This window comes from Oncorhynchus masou, chromosome 6, assembly GCF_036934945.1.
Source record: "Oncorhynchus masou masou isolate Uvic2021 chromosome 6, UVic_Omas_1.1, whole genome shotgun sequence".
Classification (NCBI taxonomy): Eukaryota; Metazoa; Chordata; class Actinopteri; order Salmoniformes; family Salmonidae; genus Oncorhynchus; species Oncorhynchus masou.
In genome coordinates, this window is record NC_088217.1 from 58,025,098 (window position 1) to 58,047,859 (window position 22,762).

Genomic DNA, 22,762 nt, shown 5'->3' on the forward strand with positions numbered 1-22,762 from the left:
TGTATTTCTGGACACGTCAGAGTGTTTTCTTTCGAACAGTAGCAATTATATGCATAGTCGAGCATCTTTTTGTGACAAAATATCTTGTTTAAAACGGGAACGTTTTTCTTCCAAAAATGAAATAGCGCCACCATAAGTGTAAGAGGTTAATTAAATGTACACGGAGCGCTAACAATAATATTCATGTCAATCTCTCCTGGCTCAAGGTAGAGGAGAGGGTAACTTCGTCACTACTTGCATTTGTGAGAAGAATTTACATAAATGCACCAAGCTGTCTGTTCTTAGGGCTAGGGTTTATTTTCCTGAATAAGCCTCCTGACTGACGGGCCCAAAGGAAACTGCCTGTTATTCAGGCCCAGAAGCCAGGATATGCATATAATTGGTTGCATTGGATAGAAAACACTTTGAAGTTTGTAGAAATGATTAAATAATGTATTCGACTTTAACACAATTGATATGGCAGGCAAAAAGCCAAAGATAAACCAACCGGAATGATTTGTTTTGAGCTCCCAGGCTCTTATAATGGAAAGCTATGTAATTCTATGTAATTCCAGCTCCCAGATTGCAATTCCTATGGCTTCCACTAGATGTCAACAGTCTTTGTCCATTGTTTCAAGCTTGTTTCTTCAAAAAAAAGCAAGAATTTTGAGTTTTTGTTGAAAATCAGCTAATTTTACATTTCTATTGATGGCGTTAAACAGTTAAGTGTAGGGGGCGCTATTTAAATTTTTGGATGAAAAACGTTCCCGTTTTAAAACCAGTTATGCATTAGGGGGCGCTATTAAAATATTTGGATGAAAAACGTTCCCGTTTTAAACAAGATATTTTGTCACGAAAAGATGCTCGACTATGCATATAATTGACAGCTTTGGAAAGAAAACACTCTGACGTTTCCAAAACTGCAAAGATATTGTCTGTGAGTGCCACAGAACTGATGTTACAGGCGAACCCCAGATAAAAATCCAACCAGGAAGTGCCGCATTTTTTAAAACCGCCTCATGCCAATGACTCCTTATTAAATGGCTGTGAATGAGCTACGAATGAGCTTACGTGTTCCACGTATTCCCCAAGGTGTCTACATGCATTGTGACGTCTTTTTACGCATTTCCATTGAAATAGCCGTAAGGGACCATATTTAGCAAGTGGTCACATGGTGTCTCCCGCAGAAAATCTTGCGTAAAATACTGAGGTAGCCATTTTTCCAATCGCTTCTTATGAGAAACCAATTGCCTCGACGGATATATTATCGAATATATATGTTAAAAACACCTTGAGGATTGATCCTAAACAACGTTTGCCGTGTTTCTGTCGATATTATGGAGCTAATTTTGAAAAAGTTTGGCGTTGTAGTGGTAGCATTTTCCGGTTGATTTCTCAGCCAAGCATGATGAACAAACCAGAGCTATTTCGCCTACAAAAATCATATTTTTTGAAAAAAGGAACATTTGCTATCTAACTGGGAGTCTCCTGAGTCAAAACGTCCGAAGTTCTTCAAAGGTAAATGATTTAATTTGGTTGCTTTTCTTATTTTCGTGAAAATGTTGCGTGCTGCCAGCAGAGCCTAGCATAGCATTAGGCCATGATAAACTTACACAAATGCTTGTCTAGCGTTGGCTGTAACGCATATTTTGAAAATCATGACAGTGTGATTAACCTCTCTGGGCAACCCGACGCGCTAGCGTCCCACCTTGCCAACAATAAATGCAAATGCGCTACACCAAATGCTAATAGCACTCGTTAAAACTCAAACGTTCATTAAAATTCACATACAGGGTACTCAATTCAAGCTACACTCGTTGTGAATCTAGCCAACGAGTCAGATTTGTAAAATGCTTTTCGGCGAAAGCATGAGTAGCTATTATCTGGTAGCAGGCAACACGCCGAAATACCAGAAGGGGACGTAAACAAAGGAATTAGCGTAGCCGGCGCTACACAAAACGCAGAAATAAAATATAAAACATTCATTACCATTGACGAGATTCTTTGTTGGCCTTCATATATGTCCCATAAACATCACTATTGGGTCTTTTTTTCGATTAAATCGGTCCATATATACCCTAAATATCGAACTATGAAAAGTGTGTGATCCAGGAAAAAAACATTTTTTTAAATTAAAAAAGTTGACGATAAACTTTCACAAAACACTTCGAAATAGCTCCACGTCTTGAACTCATGGTCGAAAATTTCTCCTCCAAAACATCCTGTCGGAGACCGGAAGGAATGGGCTCTCTCTTACTTGTTTGACCAAGAAACAAAGCCCAGGCAATTGACAAGACTGGCGACATCGTGTGGAAGCTGTAGGATTTGCAATCTCAGCCCCATGTAATTTGGTTTCCCATAAACAATACATGCAAGTGGCGCATTGATACTTTTTCCAGTTTTCAGTGATCAGTTTTTCTTGCGCTTTTCGATGAAACACAGGCTCTGTTATAGTCACAGCCGTGATTCAACCAGTTTTAGAAATGTCAGAGTGTTTTCTATCCACACATACTAATCATATGCATATACTATATTCCTGGCATGAGTAGCAGGACGCTATAGAAATATTATTTCAGCTAATGGCAATTTGTCAGGATAATAAAACTAGCATTCCAGTCAGTGTCTATGGAAGGCAGCCACTGTGCAGTAAATCAACTCATTTTGATTTTTAACAGAATGTTCGAAAAAGTAGGGGGTAGGCTTAACAAAAGGCTAAGCTTGTGTTTGAATATATTTCATTTGCGATTTTCATGAATTGGAAAAGTTTCTAGGGGTATTTATGTCCGCTGCGTTATGCCCTGCGACCCCTGGCTTTCTTGCCAAACCACCATCATCTTCAGGTGGAGCCCACCTGCACAGACGGGGAAGCAAGGCTCCACTTACCCCAGAAGCAGATGAGGGCAAGCTGATGGAGCCTGTTGTGGTGGGTCGGACCTGTGTTGGGGACGTTTGTCATGTCGCTGCCATTGTGGAGGGGGTGCCCTGCTCTGCCCTGGGGTACACCGAGTCCACGGTAACCCTGGTGAGGCCGGATATTGTGCCAGGTTGGACTCAGTGTGAGCCCACAACTGTGCAGCTCCACACAGTCACAGGGGAGCTGGCAGCCATGAAAGGGAAGGGAATAATGACTCTGACAGTAGGGGACAGGTCTGTCTGTCATCCTGTGTGGGTGCAGCTGTGCAGGACCCTTGTATCCTGGGATTCAAATTTCTTAGAAGCACAGGCTGCCAGTTAGACCTAAATGTGGGCACACTGAGCTTCCAGGGAGGCCCGGCAGTCACCATGGCTCCCCCTAATTTCACATTCACTCAGCCCAACATACCCTTTACTCCAACAGTTAAAGCAGCAGAGACTCATGGCTGCCCCCCCCCACATCTGTCTGTGCCTTTTCCCCAGCCACACTGTCACCTACGGCTGTGTGTTACATGCCCCCAGCTACCTCCACAACACATCCCTCCGTGAGCCCTGGGCCACGCCACCACAGCCCAGCTACCCCAGATGGTAGAGGAGAGGACACTGTCTGCAGTGGAACTGTGTTGGTGTTGACCACGAGCAGCAGGAACGGTTTCTGTTTGAATTCAGAGACAGCTTTGCGAGGAAGGAAGAGGTGGGTCAGACTCATCTGGTGCAGCATGATATCGACACAGGTGATGCGTCCACACCGTATCCTGCTGGCACGCCAGGAGGCGGCAGACGAGGCTGTGTTGGAGATGCAGCGGGCAGACTTCACCGAGCCCTCAGACAGCCCCTGGGCGGCGCCAGTCACCATGGTTCCTAAGAATGGGGGCAAGCTGAGGTTCTGTGCGGACTACAGGCGGCTGAATGAGGAAACCAGGAAGGACTCATACCACGTATCGATGAGTCGCTGGACCTGGTTAGGGGTCCTCCTGGTTCTCCTCACTAGACCTCCGCAGTGGCTACTGGCAGGTGCCCCTCTCCCCAGAGTACAGAGCCAAAACTGTGTTCTCCGCTAACCCAAGGCAGTTCAAGGTCCTGTGCTTCTGCCTGTGCAACGCTCCAGCTACTTTTGAGCGTTTGATGGACAAGGTGCTGGATGGCTTCCCCCGACAGCCGTGTCTGGTATCTCTCGATGACATCCTGGCCCATGGCAGCTCCTTCCAGTCAGCCCTGGTGGCTCTAAGGCGTGTGCGGAGTGCGTGGCTGTCGCAGGTCTGAAGCTCCACCCAGAGATGTGCCAATTCATGAGAGAGGTGTCCCTCTCGGCCCACCGAGTGGGGAAGGAGGGGGAGAGAGTGGTGGCGTACTACAGCAAAACATTTGACAAACATGAGCGCCACTACTGTGTCACCCGGCAGGAGCTCTTGGCTGTTGTGGCTTCCATCAAACACCTCAAGTACTACCTGGGTGGCCTGTAAGGACTGACCACTCTTTCAGAGAGCCAGGTGGCACGCTCGTTGGAGGAGCTTCAGCCATATAACTTCACAGTGGTGCACAGGGCAGGGGCACGCCACTCTAACGCCGACGCCATGTCCCGTCTGCCCTTTACTGCAGATGGCTGCCTCCACTGTGAGTGGAGAGAGGGACGTGAGAGAGAACTGTGTGCAGAGGAGGGGGTCTGTGCCACAGTCTGTCGGACGTGCGGGCCTGTCTGCTGTGAGCTGCAGACTGTCAACGTGGCTGAATGGGGGCAGCAGCAGGGACAGGACACAGACCTACAGCCAGTGCTACAGTGGGTTGAGTCACAGGTGAGGCCACCGTGGGAAGAGGTGACAGCACTCTCACTCGCGACCAAAGGGTTGTGGTCAAAGTTTGAAAGACTGTGGCTGGCTGATGGCGTGCTACAGCAGGCATGGAAGGAGTCAGCTACAGGAGAGTAGAGGTGGTACGTATGTAAATAAGTTATTTTTGTTTTTTATATTCAATAACTTTGCGAAACTGTTTTTGCTTTGTCATTATGGGGTATTGTATGTAGACTGATGAGTAAAAATATATATTTATTAATCAATTTTAGAATAAGGCTGTACCGTAACGAAATGTGGAAAAAGGTCTGAATACTTTCCGAATGCACTGTACACAAGTGGCGGCTTCTCAGTGGAGGAAAGGGAGGACCATCCTGAATTTCAGAAGAAAATAAATTGTGAAACATTATCCTTTTTAGATAAAACTATAATACATATATTCACATCACCAAATAATTGATTAAAACACTGTTTTTCAATGGTCTACAGTAGCCTCAACAGCACTCTGTCGGGTAGCACCATAGCGTAGCCGGAGAACAACAAGTTTCCATCCTCCTCTGGGTACATTGACGTCAATACAAAACCTAGGAGGCTCATGATTCTCAACCCCTTCCATATACTTGCACAGTAATTATGACAACTTCTGGAGGACATCCTCCAACCTATCAGAGCTTCTGCAGCATGAACTGACATGTTGTCCACCCAATTTAAGGGTCAGAGAATGAATCTAGTACTGAAAGCATAAGCTACAGCTAGGTGGCTCTGCAGTGCATAACATGTGGTGAGTAGTTGACTTAAAAAGAGAGAAAGACAATAGTTTAACAGTTTTGAACAAAAAATTAAGGAAAAGCAAGAGAGACCTAGCTATATATTTTTTTAAAGCAAAAAAAAAGCAAGCTAGCTTAGCCTACTCAAACACCCGGCTCAAACATAGAGGTATGCTATGTTACCAAGCTGGTTATGGCTATCTAACACTGGAGCTCTTCCAAGTCAAGGTAAGCTTTTAGTTTTAATAATTTATTGCTACTGGGAACCACCAGTGGAACCACCACCACAACTGCTAAACTGCTTGCTAACTGTGCACTGTACTTACTGCATGATTGTAGCGGGTTTACTAATGCGTTAGTTCTGTTAGCTAATATGGTGATGATGTAGGCTGTGTGTAGCAGTTTAGCAGTGATGATATGAAGGTTTGTTGGAAAGGTTTTTTCACCTGGTCACAGACAGCTGATTAGTTGTGCACTGAAGTCCACAAGCGAAGGGAAAAGGTGAAAAGAGAAGAGCGCCTAGATGCGAGAAGGAAGTATCCAATGATCAAAGGGATCATACAGTTTGTATGTGGCTGCTATGACAGTGAACTGTGTTCGTGTGTGATCAAGGGTGTATTCATTCCGCCAATTTTGCCGAAAATAATGTATTAAACAGAAGCAAACTGAACGAAATGGGGATAAACAATAGGAACTCTTGTTTGCAAATGTTAGACTTATGATTACACCCTAGATCAGCTAGCTGCAGACAAGATTGTGCAAGGCAGTATTGAATGTGTCAATGTATGTCACCTTGATTACTCAAATTTCGCTGGACCTGCGCACATATGTTGTAAACTTTCATTCATAGGCTAGGTTGTAGTACCCTCATGCTGGGTATAAGGAACATTTTAGTATCATGTAGTAAACCTATTGATGTTAATTTGAGCTGGGTGAATGGAATATGACAGTCATCCAATATGCTGTAATAGAAATAAGTCCATGCTCATAAAAATAAAATAAAAATTGTCCTCCCTCATTTTAAACGGCACCGTCCGCCACTCATATACACCATCCCAGAAGCGCTAGAAGCTCGGGACTGAAGTACATTTTCTTAAAAATATAACTTTGCCCTGTGCTTCTACGAGCATGCTCTTCATATAGCCTAGGCCTATAGTAAGTTATGGATATTGTACACACAGCAGAAAATCAGGGATGAGGGCCATCATCGGACACACATGAGATACTATGATAAGCAACTAATTCTCAAACCCTGAGCAATATAACATTTAATCGATTACAAATTACATAACCCTCCCCTGGACTAAATAAAAAAATACTAAAACCTCCCCTTGACTGAAATTGAAAAAGCATGACCCTCCCACATTTTCCTCCGGGTAACTATTGTTTACATTTTTATCTCTCGCTAGCAATTTACTTTGACTATATATCCATAACACATTCATTACACATCCGTAAGCATTTCAGGTACGTGTTTTAACAGATCCCAACCACATCATTAAAAGGTTAATGAAATACATTTATTTATGCTGCAGTAGTTTGTGTCAGGGGCTACGGTCAGTTTGTTATATCTGGAGTACTTCTCCTGTCTTATCAGGTGTCCTGTGTGAATTGAAGTATCCTCTCTCTAATTCTCTCTTTCTCTCTTTCTTTCTCTCTCTCGGAGGACCTGAGCGCTAGGACCATGCCTCAGGACTACCTGGCATGATGACTCCTTGCTGTCCACAGTCCAGCCATATGCTGCTGCTCCAGTTTCAACTGTTCTGCCTGCGGCTATGGAACCCTGACCTGTTCACCGGATGTGCTACCCGTCCCAGACCTGCTGTTTTCAACTCTCTAGAGACAGCAGGAGCGTTAGAGATACTCTTAATGATCGGCTATGAAAAGCCAGCTGACATTTACTCCTGACTTGCTGCACCCTCGACAACTACTGTTGTTATTATTATTTGACCATGCTGGTCATTTAAGAACATTTGAACATCTTGGCCATGTTCTGTTATAATCTCCACCCAGCACAGCCAGAAGAGGACTGGCCACCCCTCATAGCCTGGTTCCTCTCTAGGTTTCTTCCTAGGTTTTACCCTTTCTAGGGAGTCAAATCAAAATCAAAATCAAATCAAATCAAATCAAATTTTATTTGTCACATACACATGGTTAGCAGATGTTAATGCGAGTGTAGCGAAATGCTTGAGTTTTTCCTAGCCACTGTGCTTCTTCACCTGCATTGCTTGCTGTTTGGGGATTTAGGCTGGGTTTCTGTACAGCACTTTGATATATCAGCTGATGCAAGGGCTATATAAATGAATTTGATTTGATTTGATATTAATACAACCTTTTCCAGTACACGGCACACTGACGTCACACACAGATGCGCGAGACTCTTGGTTGCAGTAAGAAAACCATCGCCATCTGCGCCCATTCAACATAGTCTAGATTTACATTTTATTACTTCTAAAATGCTTGAACAGTCTCTAAGATTATACTTGGTTGTGCGCTTTACAAAATAACTATCTGTAATGCAGCAGTTGTTAGTTGGAATGCTAACGCTCATTGACATAGGCTGTATCAAAAAAGCTAGCCAAAGAGCCATTGTACTGGTTGAAGTTTATTATTAAGCAGGACTATCATACGAGCCTTAAAATCCAATTATAATCCGAAAGTAGTGTGCAATGCACTCATAAGCAACATGTAAATAGAGGCTTTTTTCGCTGCCGTTCTATAAGAACTGCCGTGTTCTTCCACCAACTTGCACGAATCGCCCTCATATGGCAAAAACTAATGTATACATTAATAAATGCATTTCTAAAGCTTCCCCCCCAAAATTGAAAATGGTAAGGGGATGCCAAGATGGAGACACTGTGGCTTCAACACAGCGCCTATCAGTCATCTAGTGTATATAGTTTATAAATGATTGGTCTCGTTCCGACTCCCTACTATGGGACACAGTGCCCCCTATCAGTCATCGAGTGTATTTTGTTTATAAATCATTGGTCTCGTTCCGTTTATTGCTATGGGACACAGTGGAGATCGAATTTCAAAATTGATGTTGCAAATTATAATGTCTAGATGCTTTTTACAGTGGTGATTAAGTTTATAAATTGCATGGCTGGGCAGTGGGTCTGTAAAAGTAGTAGTAGGAGTAGTGCTTGCTTGGTAACAACGTAAATGATGGCACTTTTTCTGAATGTACTCGCCATGTGGATGGTATTTAGTGTATCATGGGCATGATAAACAGATGTTTTATTATCACATACACCAGATAGGTCTAGTGAAATGTGTTGTCTTACAGGGTCAGCCGTAGTAGTTCGGCGCCACTGGAGCAAATTAGGGTTAAGTGCCTTGCTCAAGGACACATCAACAGATCAGTGTTGCCAACTATTTTTCAGTGAGATCTGCTATTGGCTCCTTGATTTGTCCCAGAAGTCACTAGATGGCATTTTGAATTTGTCGCTACCCATACAAGTCTCTGGAGGGGTCTGAAAACTCACTAAATATAGCAACTAAGTTTTTTCACCCTTGACGGCTCAGGTATTCAAACCAGCAAACTTTTGGCTACTGGCCCAACACTCTAACCGCTAGGCTACCTCCTGCCCTAGACTATAACATTAGGTCTAACAATGGGAATTCCAAAACACCCGTTGTATAAATAAGCATAATTTTTGGCATATACGATAACAATGGTATGGCAGAAGCACACTTTTCAGAACAGTCATAATGATGACACTACTCTGTCATTGTAACAATGCATCTATTAACCTAATGCCTAAATATGAACTCTTGCATAGCATGATATGAATGCGCTATAGATATGCTATGGATATTTTTCATTAATCTTTAATAATGTGGTTGGGACATGTTCATTAAACACTTAGATGTGTAATGAATGTGTTATGGATATATAGTCAAAGTTAATCGTTAAATATCATTTTGATTGATTGACATTTTAGAACAGATTTTCACTCTTCATATTTTAAAGGCGGGTCTTGGGCTTGACCAATATGGAACAGTATGTAGATTTGTTGTGCTCACAATGATCACTGCAAACCTTAACAAGCAGCCACCTTAAATATGCTGTTGGATAAATCTGCTCCCAGCTAAATACATTCTACTGTTTGGCCTCACTAACTTGTACAGGTCTTCTTGTCATTGTTGAGAGTGTAGCCAGCGTTGCAGTTGCAGGTGAAGACGCCTGGCGAGGCGATACAGATCTGCTCACAGTCATGCTTCCCCTCACCACACAGGTCCATCACTGTATTTCATAAAAAAACAGAGACACTGATTACGGCATGGCTGTGGTTTCATGTACAGAATACAGTTCATTAAGGTCCACACACATGATGCATTATCATGCAGTAAGGAGTTATGACAGTCTTAAAGTGTCTTATCATTCCATAATGATCCTGAGGTAAAATCCTTTGAGTCGTGTTGAAAAATTGCCAAAGACAGGAGATATCATGTGTTGACAGTAAAACAGTATGAACTCATACATGCTTATAACTAGTATTAATTTATTACGCGTGTGCACCTTAGGTGAAGTGATACCCATTTACTTCATACTGGCAGTCCAGCTTACTACTGATCATCCTAACCATCTTGAACGTTATGCAGATTTGAGGATCAGCTGAGAAAAATATTCCGGCAGTCAGTCTAATGTACTTTCTGACTGTTTACCGTTTGAGTTATTGTATACGCGCAAACATTTATGCAAGTATGCATGCGTGCATGTGATGTACCAATTGGAGAAATAACCAACATACTTTTTTTGGCACATGTATGATGATGAATGAATAAATTAATAGAGGCTTTGATATTATGTTTGGCGGTATAGTCATCCATGGATGTGGCCTGGGGAAAATATAAGGTTTCACTTCATGGGAACTATCTGTCAAAGAATAGATTTTCTTGAGTATTTCTAGGCAAGTGACCATATCCAGTTGAGTCCAGTGTACATTATTATAGGATAACAAAGGCTTGGTTGGATAGCTTTTTTTGTTGGTTTGTTTTTAAGTAGAGAGGAGTAACTACTGTAGGTCATACCACTTATTAAATTAGTGTTTATTAATCTAATGTTCGTTCATTAGATTAACAGTACACACAGATAATGGTCACCACTTTTTATGAACATCCAACTTAGAGTATTTTTCCCAACATGTAAAATAAAACAGTTGTACACCCAAATGGCTATGTGTAGACTAATGAAAAAAAAAAAAAATAATAACTGTGAAGTAATCTTACATAGACTTCAATATTTGGGTTCAATAGCTGAAGCGTGCCTCTTAAAGGCCCAGTGCAGTCAGAAATTTGATTTTTCTATGATTTATATATATTTCCACAATATGAGGTTGGAATAATACTGTGAAATTGATGATAATGCCCTTTTAGTTGGATAGAGGTTTGGCCTGCCTGTTGACATCACCTGGCAGTAAATTATCTAATAGATAAATAAGAGAGTTCCAAACCTCTGCCAATAACAGCTAGTTTAGCAAAATACTTACTTGAGAAAATGCTCTTTGCTGTTTATTTTTTAACCATTTTAATTGAAAACAATCACAGTAAGTAACTGTACTTAATTGTTACCCAGAAATGATTTGATTTTGAGATAAAAGCAGCTGCATAGGCCCTTTAAAGTGTGTAGAAACTTACTCTGGCAGGTCTTTCCATCCTCTTGGAGCGTGTATCCCTCAGCACAGCGGCAGAAATAGCCATTGAGTACATCCACACAATCATGCTGACAGCTGTGATTCCCAAACGAACAGTAGTCAATCACTGAAGAAAGGAAAATGCAAGAAAATGTTATGCTTATAGAAATTCATTTATAATGCATAATATTAAATAGTATTCAATAATGCTCTTGATTGTATTTGTCACACATTTATGTAGTGCTAATGAAGGCTTTATGAAGGCTTCATAAGCTGCACGTCATTTAAAGCAGGACCCTTAAGTCTATGGAAATATTGTTTTAATTGTGACTAGGGGGCAGTATTTTCATTTTTGGAAAAATAATGTTCCTGTAGTAAACAGGATATTTTGTCAGGACAAGATGCTAGAATATGCATATAATTGACAGCTTAGGATAGAAAACACTCTAAAGTTTCCAAAACTGTAAAAATATTGTCTATGAGTTTAACAGAACTGATGTTGCAGGCGAAAGCCTAAGAAAAATCCAATCCGGAAGTGCCCCATGTTTTTAAAGCGCTGCGTTCCAATGTGTCCCTATTGAGCAGTGAATGGGCTATCAACCAGATTACTCTTTCTCCATATTCCTGAAGGTGTCTACAACATTGTGACGTAGTTTTATGCATTTATGTTGAAGAATACCCGTACGTGGCTACATTGCGCAAGTGGTCACCTGATGCTCCCAGAGAGATTCTCGCGTAAAATACAGAGGTAGCCAATACTCCAATCGGTCCTACTGAAAAACGAATTGTCCCGATGGATATATTATCGAATAGATATTTGAGAAACACCTTGAAGATTGATTATAAACAACGTCTGCCATGTTTCTGTCGATATTATGGAGCTAATTTGGAATATTTTTTGCCGTTTTCGTGACTGCAATTTCCGGGCGATTTCTCAGCCAAACGTGAAGAACAAACAGAGCTATTTCGCCTACAAAATAATATTTTGGGAAAAAAGGAACATTTGCTATCTAACTGGGAGTCTCGTGAGTGAAAACATTTGAAGCTCATCAAAGGTAAACAATTGAATTTGGTTGCTTTTCTGATTTCCGTGACCAAGTTACCTGCTGCTAGCTGGACAAAATGCTATGCTAGGCTATCGATAAACTTACACAAATGCTTGTCGAGCTTTGGATGTAAAGCATATTTTGAAGATCTGAGATGACAGGGTGATTAATAAAAGGCTAAGCTGTGTCTCAATATATTTCACTTGTCATTTTCATGAATAGGAATATTTTTTAGTAAAATATATGTCCGTTGCGTTATGCTAATTAGTGTCAGATGATGACAACGGTCCCGTTCACGTTATGGGGTGTCACTAGAGGTAAATGGAGTCAGACCAAGGCTCTGCATCTGTCCTTGTGCCTTAGTGCTGCTTTCTACTGGAGGCCACATTCTTTTGGAGAGATTGGAAACCCAAATTGGTCTAGACAGACTGCCTGGTTTAGATGTTATCTGTCGGAAAGATATCAGCTTGTCTCTGTGGATGGTTTGTCTTTTGACAACTGTAAATTTCGGTGTTCCTCAAGGTTCTGTTTTAGGACCACTATTGTTTACACTATTATACCTCTTGGTGATGTCATCCGGAAACATACTTTTAACTTTCACTGCGATGCGGACAATACACAGCTGTAACTTTCGATGAAACATGTGAATCCCCAAAATTGCCCTCACTGGAAGCCTGTGTTTCAGACATAAGGTAGTGGATTGCGGCACTTCTTAAGGTATTGGGGGCAGCATTTTCACTTTTGGTTAAATAGCATACCAAATTTCAACTTCCTGCTACTCATGCCAAGAATGTAAAATATGCATATTATTAGTATATTTGGATAGAAAACACTCTGACGTTTCTAAAACTTGTTTGAATCATATCTGTGAGTATAACAGAACATATGTATCAGGCAAAACCCCAAGGACTAACCGATTAGATTTTTTTTTTTTTGGTATCTGTCTGTTCATTGAGTTCTCATTGGGAAACGATATTTCTTAGGAACATGTTTTCAGTTCGTACCGCGTCCACTGGATGTCACCAGTCTTTGGAATCTGGTTGAGGTTATTCCTTCGTGCAATGAAGAAGTATGGCCATCTCGGAACTGCGTAACACTGTTGAGAGAAGCGCAAGACTTGAAAAGTAGCTTGGTTTGTTGTCTTCCTGTATTGAACACAGATAGACCCGTCTTCAATTTGATTGATTATTAATGTTTATAAACACCTAAAGTTGTATTACAAAAGTTGTTTGAAATGTTTTGGCAACGTTTACAGGCAACTTTTGAGATATTTTTTTAGTGATGTTGCGCAATTTGGAAGCTATTTTTTTCTGGGTCAAACGCGCCAAATAAATGGACATTTTTATATATATAGACGTAATTAATCGAACAAAAGCAACAATTGTGATGTTTATGGGATATATTGGAGTGCCAACAAAAGAAGCTCGTCAAAGGTAAGGCATGTTTTATACACTGCTCAAAAAAATAAAGGGAACACTAAACAACACAATGTAAATCCAAGTCAATCACACTTCTGTGAAATCAAACTGTCCACTTCGGAAGCAACACTGATTGACAATAAATTTCACATGCCGTTGTGCAAAGGGAATAGACAACAGGTGGAAATTATAGGCATTTAGCAAGACACCCCCAATAAAGGAGTGGTTCTGCAGGTGGGGACCACAGACCACTTGTCAGTTCCTATGCTTCCTGGCTGATGTTTTGATCACTTTTGAATGCTGGCGGTGCTTTCACTCTAGTGGTAGCATGAGACTCTAGTGGTAGCATGAGTCTACAACCCACACAAGTGGCTCAGGTAGTGCAGCTCATCCAAGATGGCACATCAATGCGAGATGTGGCAAGAAGGTTTGCTGTGTCTGTCAGCGTAGTGTCCAGAGCATGGAGGCGCTACCAGGAGACAGGCCAGTACATCAGGAGACGTGGAGGAGGCCGTAGGAGGGCAACAACCCAGCAGCAGGACCGCTACCTCCGCCTTTGTGCAAGGAGGAGCAGGAGTAGCACTGCCAGAGCCCTGCAAAATGACCTTCAGCAGGCCACAAATGTGCATGTGTCTGCTCAAACGGTCAGAAACAGACTCCATGAGGGTGGTATGAGGGCCCGACGTCCACAGGTGGGGGTTGTGCTTACAGCCCAACACCGTGCAGGACGTTTGGCATTTGCCAGAGAACACCAAGATTGGGAAATTTGCCACTGGCGTGCTGTGATCTTCACATATGAAAGCAGGTTCACACTGAGCACGTGACAGACGTGACAGAGTCTGGAGATGCCGTGGAGAATGCTCTGTTGCCTGCAACATCCTCCAACATGACCGTTTTGGCGGTGGGTCAGTCATGGTGTGGGGTGGCATTTCTTTGGGGGGCCGCACAGCTCTCCATGTGCTCGCCAGAGGTAGCCTGACTGCAATTAGGTACCAAGATGAGATCCTCAGACCCCTTGTGAGACCATATGCTGGTGTGGTTGGCCCTGAGTTCCTCCTAATGCAAGACAATGCTAGACCTCATGTGGCTGGAGTGTGTCAGCAGTTCCTGCAAGAGGAAGGCATTGATGCTATAGACTGGCCCGCCCGTTCCCCAGACCTGAATCCAATTGAGCACATCTGGGACAGCATGTCTCGCTCCATCCACCAACGCCACGTTGCACCACAGACTGTCAAGGAGTTGGCGGATGCTTTAGTCCAGGTCTGGGAGGAGATCCCTCAGGAGACCATCCGCCAGCTCATCAGGAGCATGCCCCGGCGTTGTAGGGAGGTCATATAGGCACGTGGAGGCCACACACTCTACTGAGCCTCATTTTGACTTGTTTTAAGGACATTACATCAAAGTTGGATCAGCCTGTAGTGTGGTTTTCCACTTTAATTTTGAGTGTGGCACCAAATCCAGACCTCCATGGGTTGATAAATTTGATTTCCATTGATAATTTTTGTGTGATTTTGTTGTCAGCACATTCAACTATGTAAAGAAAAAAGTATTTAATAAGAATGTTTCATTCATTCAGATCTAGGATGTGTTATTTTAGTGTTCCCTTTATTTTTTTGAGCAGTGTATTTTATTTCTGCATTTTGTGTAGCGCCTGCAGGTTTGAAATATGCTACCCACTTTGTTTACTGTTGTGCTATCATCAGATAATAGCTTCTTATTCTTTCGCCGAAAAGCCTTTTTAAAATCTGACATGTTGGCTGGATAAAGCTTTAATCTTACATGTGTGATTTAATGAAAGTTCGATTTTTACATCATTTTTTTTTAATTTGCCACGCTGCATTTTCCCTGGCTTTTGGCCAAGTGGGACGCAAGCGTCCCCTATACCATAAGAAGTTAACTTTTAAACTTGGACAAAACAGAGATGCTAGTTCTAGGTCCCAAGTAACAAAGATATCTTCTGTAGGACCTGAGAATTAATGTTGATGGTTGTACAGTCATCTCAAATAAAACTGAAGGACCTCAGCATTACTCTGGACCTTGATCCCTTTTGACGAACATATCAAGAATATTTAAAGGACAGCTTTTTTCCATCTACATAACATGGCACCAGTCACTGGCTTACTGGTGCACTTCCATGCTGGCCCTAGGAGGGATGCATCAGTAACGTGATCTTCTTGTCTGGGTTGGTGCCCCCCTCGGGTTCGTGCCGTGGGGAGATCTCTGTGGGCTATACCCGGCCTTGTCTCAGGGTAGAAGGTTGGTGGTTGAAGATATCCCACTAGTGGTGTGGGGGCTGTGCTTTGGCAAAGTGGGTGGGGTTATATCCTACCTGTTCGGCCCTGTCCGGGAGTATTGTCAGACAGAGCCACAGTGTCTCCCGACCACTCCTGTCTCAGCCTCCAGTATTTATGCTGCAATAGTTTGTGTTTGGAAGGCTAGGGTCAGTCTGTTATCTGGAGTATTTCTCCGGTCCTGTGTGAATGTCCTGTGTGAATTTAAGTATGCTCCCTCTAATTCTCTCGCTTTTTTCTCCTTCTCTCTCCTCTCTCTCTTTTGCTCTCTCTTCTCACGAATGACCTGAGCCCCAGGACCATGCCTCAGGACTACCTGGCCTGATGACTCCTTACAGTCCCCAGTCCATCTAGTCATGCTGCTGCTCCAGTTTCAACTGTTCTGCCTGTGGCTATGGAACCGTGACCTGTTCACTGGAGGTACTACCGTGTCCCGGACCTGCTGTTTTGGACTCTCTCTCCACGACATGCTGTCTCTAACTCTGAATGATGGGCTATGAAAATCCAATTGGCATTTACTCCTGAGGTGCTGACCTGTTGCACCCACTGTGATTATTATTATTTGACCCTGCTGGTCATCTATGAACGTTTGAACATCTCTGCCATGTTCTATCATAATCTCCACCCGGCACAGCCAGAAGAGGTCTGGCCACCCCTCAGTGCCTGGTTCCTCTCTAGGTTTCTGCCTTTCTAGGGATTTTTTCCAAGCGTCCGTGCTTCTACACCTGCATTGTTTGCTGTTTGGGGTTTTAGGCTGGGTTTCTGTACAGCACTTTGTGACTTTGGCTGATATAAAAAGGGCTTTAAAAATACATTTCATTGATTGATTGATGGTTGTCCTTCTGGAATGTTCTCCCATCTCCACAGAATAACTCTGGAGCTCTGTCAGAGTGACCATTGGGTCCTTGGTCCACCTACCTGATCAAGGACCTTCTCCCCCAATTGATCAGTTTGGCCGGGCGGCCAGCTCTAGGAAGAGTCTTGTTGGCTCCAAACTTCATCCATTTAAGAATGATGGAGGCCACTGTGTTCTTGGGCACTTTTAATGCTGCAGAAATGTTTTGGTACCCTTCCCCAGATCTGTGCCTCGACACAATCTTGTCTCGGAGCTCTACGGACAATTCCTTTGACCTCATGCCTTGGTTTTTGCTTTGACATGCATTGTCAACTGTGGGACCTTATAAGTGACCCGTTTCAGGAAACTCGGCATCACTACTGCGTTTTGATTGGCAGAAATGCCTTCGCGAACATGTGAACTTTCATGTGCCTTAATAACAAACTTGAATTTGGACTGGTCTGTCATGGAGCACGCTTCTGTCTATTTCAGCTGGTCAGTAAGTCTAGGTAATCCTGTCTAACACAGCTTTTTTTATGTATCACATAGTAAAACTACATGAGCCTAATGTCAAGTTAACTTCTTGCGACTAGGTGGCGCTATTAAACATTTTGGATGAAAAACATTCCCGTTTTAAACAAGATATTTTGTCACGAAAACATGCTAGACTATGCATATAATTGACAGCTTTGGATAGACAACACTCTAACGTTTCCAAAACTGCAAAGATATTGTCTGTGAGTGCCACACGACTGATGTTACAGGCAAACCCAGATAAAAATCCAATCAGGAAGTGCCGCATTTTTTGAAACCGCCTCATGCCAATGACTCCTTATATGGCTGTGAATGAGCTACGAATGAGCTTACATATTCTACGTATTCCCCAAGGTGTCTACAGCATTGTGACGTCTTTTTACGCATTTCCGTTGAAAAATAACCGTAAGGGACCATATTTAGCAGGTGGTCACATGGTGTCTCCCGCAGAAAATCTTGCGTAAAATACAGAGGTAGCCATTTTTCCAATCGCTTCTTATGAGAAACCAATTGCCTCGACGGATATATTATTGAATATATATGTTAAAAACACCTTGAGGATTGATCCTAAACAGCGTTTGCCGTGTTTCTGTCGATATTATGGAGATAATTTTTTTTTAAAGTTTGGCGTTGTAGTGGTAGCATTTTCCGGTTTATTTCTCAGCCAAGCATGATGAACAAACGGGAGCTATTTCGCCTACAAAAATAATATTTTGGAAAAAAGGAACATTTGCTATCTAACTGGGAGTCTCCTGAGTGAAAACATCCGATGTTCTTCAAAGGTAAATGATTTAATTTGATTGCTTTTCTTATTTTCGTGAAAATGTTGCCTGCTGCCAGCAGAGCCTAGCATAGCATTATGCCACGATAAACTTACACAAATGCTTGTCTAGCGTTGGCTGTAACGCATATTTTGAAAATCTGAGATGACAGTGTGATTAACAAAAGGCTAAGCTTGTGTTTCAATATATTTCATTTGCGATTTTCATGAATAGGAAAAGTTTCTACTGGTATTTATGTCTGCTGCGTTATGCTAATTAGTGTGAGGCTATGATTATGCTCCTGGATCCGGGATTGCTAGTCGCAAAAGGTTAATAGCCCTGTCATCTCAGATTTTCAAAATATGCTTTACAGCCAAAGCTAGACAAGCATTTGTGTAAGTTTATCGATAGCCTAGCATAGCATTTTGTCCAGCCAGCTAGCAGCAGGTAACTTGGTCACGGAAATCAGAAAAGCAATCAAATTCAATTGTTTACCTTTGATGAGCTTCGGATGTTTTCACTCACAAGACTCCCAGTTAGATAGCAAATTTTCCTTTTTTCCCAAAATATTATTTTTGTAGGTGAAATAGCTCTGTTTGTTCTTCACGTTTGGCTGACAAATTGCCAGGAAATTGCAGTCACGAAAACGGCGAAAAATATGCCAAATTAGCTCCATAATATCGACAGAAACATGGCAAACGTTGTTTATAATTAACCCTCAAGGTGTTTTTCAAATATCTATTCGATAATACATCCATCGAGACAAATAGGTTTTCAGTAGGACCGATTGGTGTAATGGCTACCTCTGTATTTTACGCGAGAATCTCTCTGAGAGCATCAGGTGACCACTTGCGCAATGTAGCCGCTTACGGGTATTCTTCAACATAAATGCGTAAAACTACGTCACAATGCTGTAGACACCTTCGGGAATACGGAGAAAGAGTAATCTGGTTGATAGCACATTCACTGCTCAATAGGGACGCATTGGAACGCAACGCATTCAAAACATGAGGCACTTCCCGATTGGATTTTTCTCAGGCTTTCAGTTCTGTTATACTCACAGACAATATTTTTACAGTTTTGGAAACTTTAGAGTGTTTTCTATTCTAAGCTATAATTATATGCATATTCTAGCATCTTGTCCTGATAAAATATCCCGTTTTTTTTTTCAAAAATGAAAATACTGCCCCCTAGTCACAACAGGTTTTAAGTGTTCTTCGTCTTCATTAAAAAGTATGTATTCATCTTACGCTGCGCCTTGGTCTCCTCCATTCGACGAACGTGACACATGAGTTGGGATTATGGCTCATTGTTAGCTAGCTACACGTGAACAAAAGACTTGTCTGAGTGTGCCAGAGCGCTGAATTGACTAATGGTCAAAACCCGCTGAATATGGCCCGTGTCAGTAAATGTTGGCCAAAAATCGTAATTACATTGTTGCCAGCAGCACAGTTACAGTCACCAACGTTCTAGATAACATGAAAACAACCTAACCAGCTCTGCTAGGGCGATTAAAATGGTCAGAGTGGGTTGTTCTCTCATTTGTGTCTGGAAGTAGCTAGCAAGCTAGCCAATGTTAGCCAGTTAGCTTGGGTGCTTGACTGCCGTTTTGAGGTCAGAGTGTTCGGATCAACCCTACTCATTGGCGGACAATCTGACCACACAGTTGCACTCACCAACACTCTGGATAACATATCAGCCTAACCAGCTCTGCTAGTGCGAGTTATGTTCAGTGAGCTGTTCCCTCATTTTTGTCTGAAAGTAGCTCTCAAGGTCATTTGGGTGCTTGACTGCTGTTGTTAGTACAGAACGCCTGCATCTACCCTTGATGAATTTGTCGGAGGAGATGGCTTCCGTTTTAACCAATTGTGCTATTGTGTGTTTTTTCACGTTATTTGTAACTTATTTTGTACATAATGTTTTTGCCACCGTCTCTTATGAACAAAAGAGCTTGTGGACAGTGATTACTCACCTCGTACTAGACAAATATTTATATTTTTTATTTAACGAGTCAGACGTGAAGGATTTACTTCAGACGATGGACAAGGCCCAAATCCCCGCCATTCGCATGAAGAAGAGACCGAGATATTGGGGACATAGGTTGGGGTGCCTTGTAAGGATCTGACGGCGAGTGAGTAATCCCCCTCTACCATCAGTCCTATTAGCCAACGTGCAATCAATTGATAACTAAATGGATGAGCTCCGATCAAGACAATCCAAGCAATGGGACATTAAAAACTGTAATATCTTAAGTTTCACAAAGTAGTGGCTGAAGCCGACATGGTTAACATACAGCTGGCTGAGTTTTTGGTCCATCAGCATAATAGAACAGCTGAACAAAATCTAATATTAAGGAAGTCTTAAGGTTTTGCTCGTCTGAGATAGAGTATCTCATTTATATATATTGTTTTTTATTTATTTAACTAGGCAAGTCAGTGAAGAACAAATTCTTATTTACAATGACGGCCAAACCCTAACCCGGATGATGCTGGGCCAATAGTGCGCCACCCTATGGGACTCCCAATCACGGCCGGTTGTGACGCAGCCTGGAATCGAACCAGTGTCTGTTGTGACACCTCTAGCACTGAGATGCAGTGCCTTAGACCGCTGAGCCCCTCAGGATCAGTGGAATGATAAGCTGTATAACACACTATTTACTTAAAGAGTTTTCATCTATATTTTTCGGAGTTGTCTATTTACCACCACAAACCGATGCTGGCACTAAATGAGCTGTATAAGGCCATAAGCAAACAAGAAAATGCTCATCCAGAGGCGGAGCTCCTTGTGGCCAGGGATGATAATGCAGGGAAACTTAAATCCATTTTACCTCATTTCTACCAGCATGTTAAATGTGCAACCAGAGAATAAACAACAACTCTAGACCACCTTTACTCCACACACAGAGACACAGAACAAGCTCTACCTCACACTCCATTTGGAAAATCTGACCATAACTCTATCCTCCTGATTCCTGCTTACAAGCAAAAACTAAAGCAGGAAGTACCAGTGACTTGCTCAAAAGGAAGGGGTCAGATGACACAGATGCTAAGCTACAGGACTGTTTTGCTAGCACAGACTGGAATATGTTTCGGGATTCTTCCGATGGCATTGAGGAGTACACCACATCAGTCACTAGTTTCATCAATAAATGCATTGATGATGTCATTCCCACAGTGACAATAAGTACATACCCAACCAGAAGCCATGGATGACAGGCAACATCAACACTGAACTAAAAGGCAGAGCTGCTGCTTTCAAGGAGCGGGACTCTAACCCGAACGCTTATAAGAAATCCCGCTATGCCCTCTGACGAACCATCAAACAGGTAAAGCTTCAACACAGGACTAAGATTAAATAGTACTACACCAGCTATGAAGCTCGTTGGATGTGGCAGGGCCTGCAAACTATTACAGACTACAAAGGGAAGCACAGAGGGAACACAAAGGAAGCACAAAGGGAACTGCCCAGTGACACGAGCCTACCAGATGAGCTAAATAACTTATATGCTCACTTCGAGCCAAACAACACTGAAGCATGCATGAGAGCATCAACTGTTCCGGACGACTGTGTGATCACTCTCTCCATAGCCGATATGAGTAAGACCTTTAAACAGGTAAATATTCACAACGCTGTAGGGCCAGATGGATTACCAGGACATGTACTCTGAGCTTGCGCTGACCAACTGGCAAGTGTCTTCATTGACATTTTCAACCTGCCCCTGACTGAGTCTGTAATACCAACATGTTTCAAGCCATGTAGTGCTATGAAAGGCTGGTCATGGTTCACATCAACACCATTATCCCAGAAACCCTAGACCCACTCCAACTTACATACCGCCCCAAAAGATCCACAGATGATGCAATCTCTATTGCACTCCACACTACACTTTCCCATCTGGACAAACGGAACACCTACGCGAGAATACTATTCATTGACTACAGCTCAGCGTTCAACACCATAAAGCCCTCAAAGCTCATGACTAAGCTAAGGACCCTCGGACTAAACAACTCCCTCTACAACTGGATCCTGGACTTCCTGACAGGCCGACCCCAGGTGGTAAGTTTAGGTAACAACACGTCTGCCACGCTAATCCTCAACACTGGGGCCCCTCAGATGTGTGTGCTCAATCCCCTCCTGTACTCCCTGTTCACACCTGACTGTATGGCCAAGCACGACTCCAACACCATCATTAAGTTTGCCGATGACACAACAGTGGTAGACCCGATCACCGACATCGACGAGACAGCCTATAGGGAGGAGGTCATAGACCTTGCAGTGTGGTGCCAGAATAACATACTCTCCCTCAATGTGATCAAGATAAAATAGATGATTGTGGACTACAGGAAAAGGAGGACCGAGCCCGCCCCCATTCTCATCGACAGGGTTGTAGTGGAGCAGGTTGATAGCTTCAAGTTCCTTGGTGTCCACATCACCAACAAACTATCATGGTCCAAACACACCAAGACAGTCGTGATGAGGGTACGACAATGCCTATTCCCCCTCAGAAGACTGAAAAGATTTGACATGGGTCCTGTCATGGAAAATGACATAATTAGTCACAATGCTATCCTGTGTTTTACTGCTTAAAGAATAGTCTCTTGTTATATGCTAGTGTTTTTTCTAACCTGACTCAAACTTGGATTGGTGTGACTTAGTCATGAGACATTTGGGTGCAAATCCCATGGGTTTACTATCTACAGAAAGTCACATGTATGGAACCTTGCAGAAGGGAGTACAATATAGTGTTTGTTGTTGTGAATGCAGTTAAACGGTTGAGCCCTCGGGCTATCAA

General features: G+C 42.6%; 1 protein-coding gene across 2 annotated transcripts in view; it reads right to left on the minus strand.

The window, feature by feature from the left end:
* The window catches only part of LOC135542344 (matrilin-4-like), a 56,148-nt gene that overhangs the window by 25,209 nt on the left and 8,177 nt on the right, over positions 1–22,762 (minus strand). For both annotated transcript variants that reach the window (XM_064969247.1, XM_064969246.1), the window contains exons 7-8: positions 11,090–11,212; positions 9,573–9,695 (exon numbers count right to left, since the gene is read on the minus strand). In XM_064969247.1, the coding sequence (XP_064825319.1) occupies positions 9,573–9,695; positions 11,090–11,212 (246 nt within the window). The remainder of the gene's footprint in view (positions 1–9,572; positions 9,696–11,089; positions 11,213–22,762) is intronic.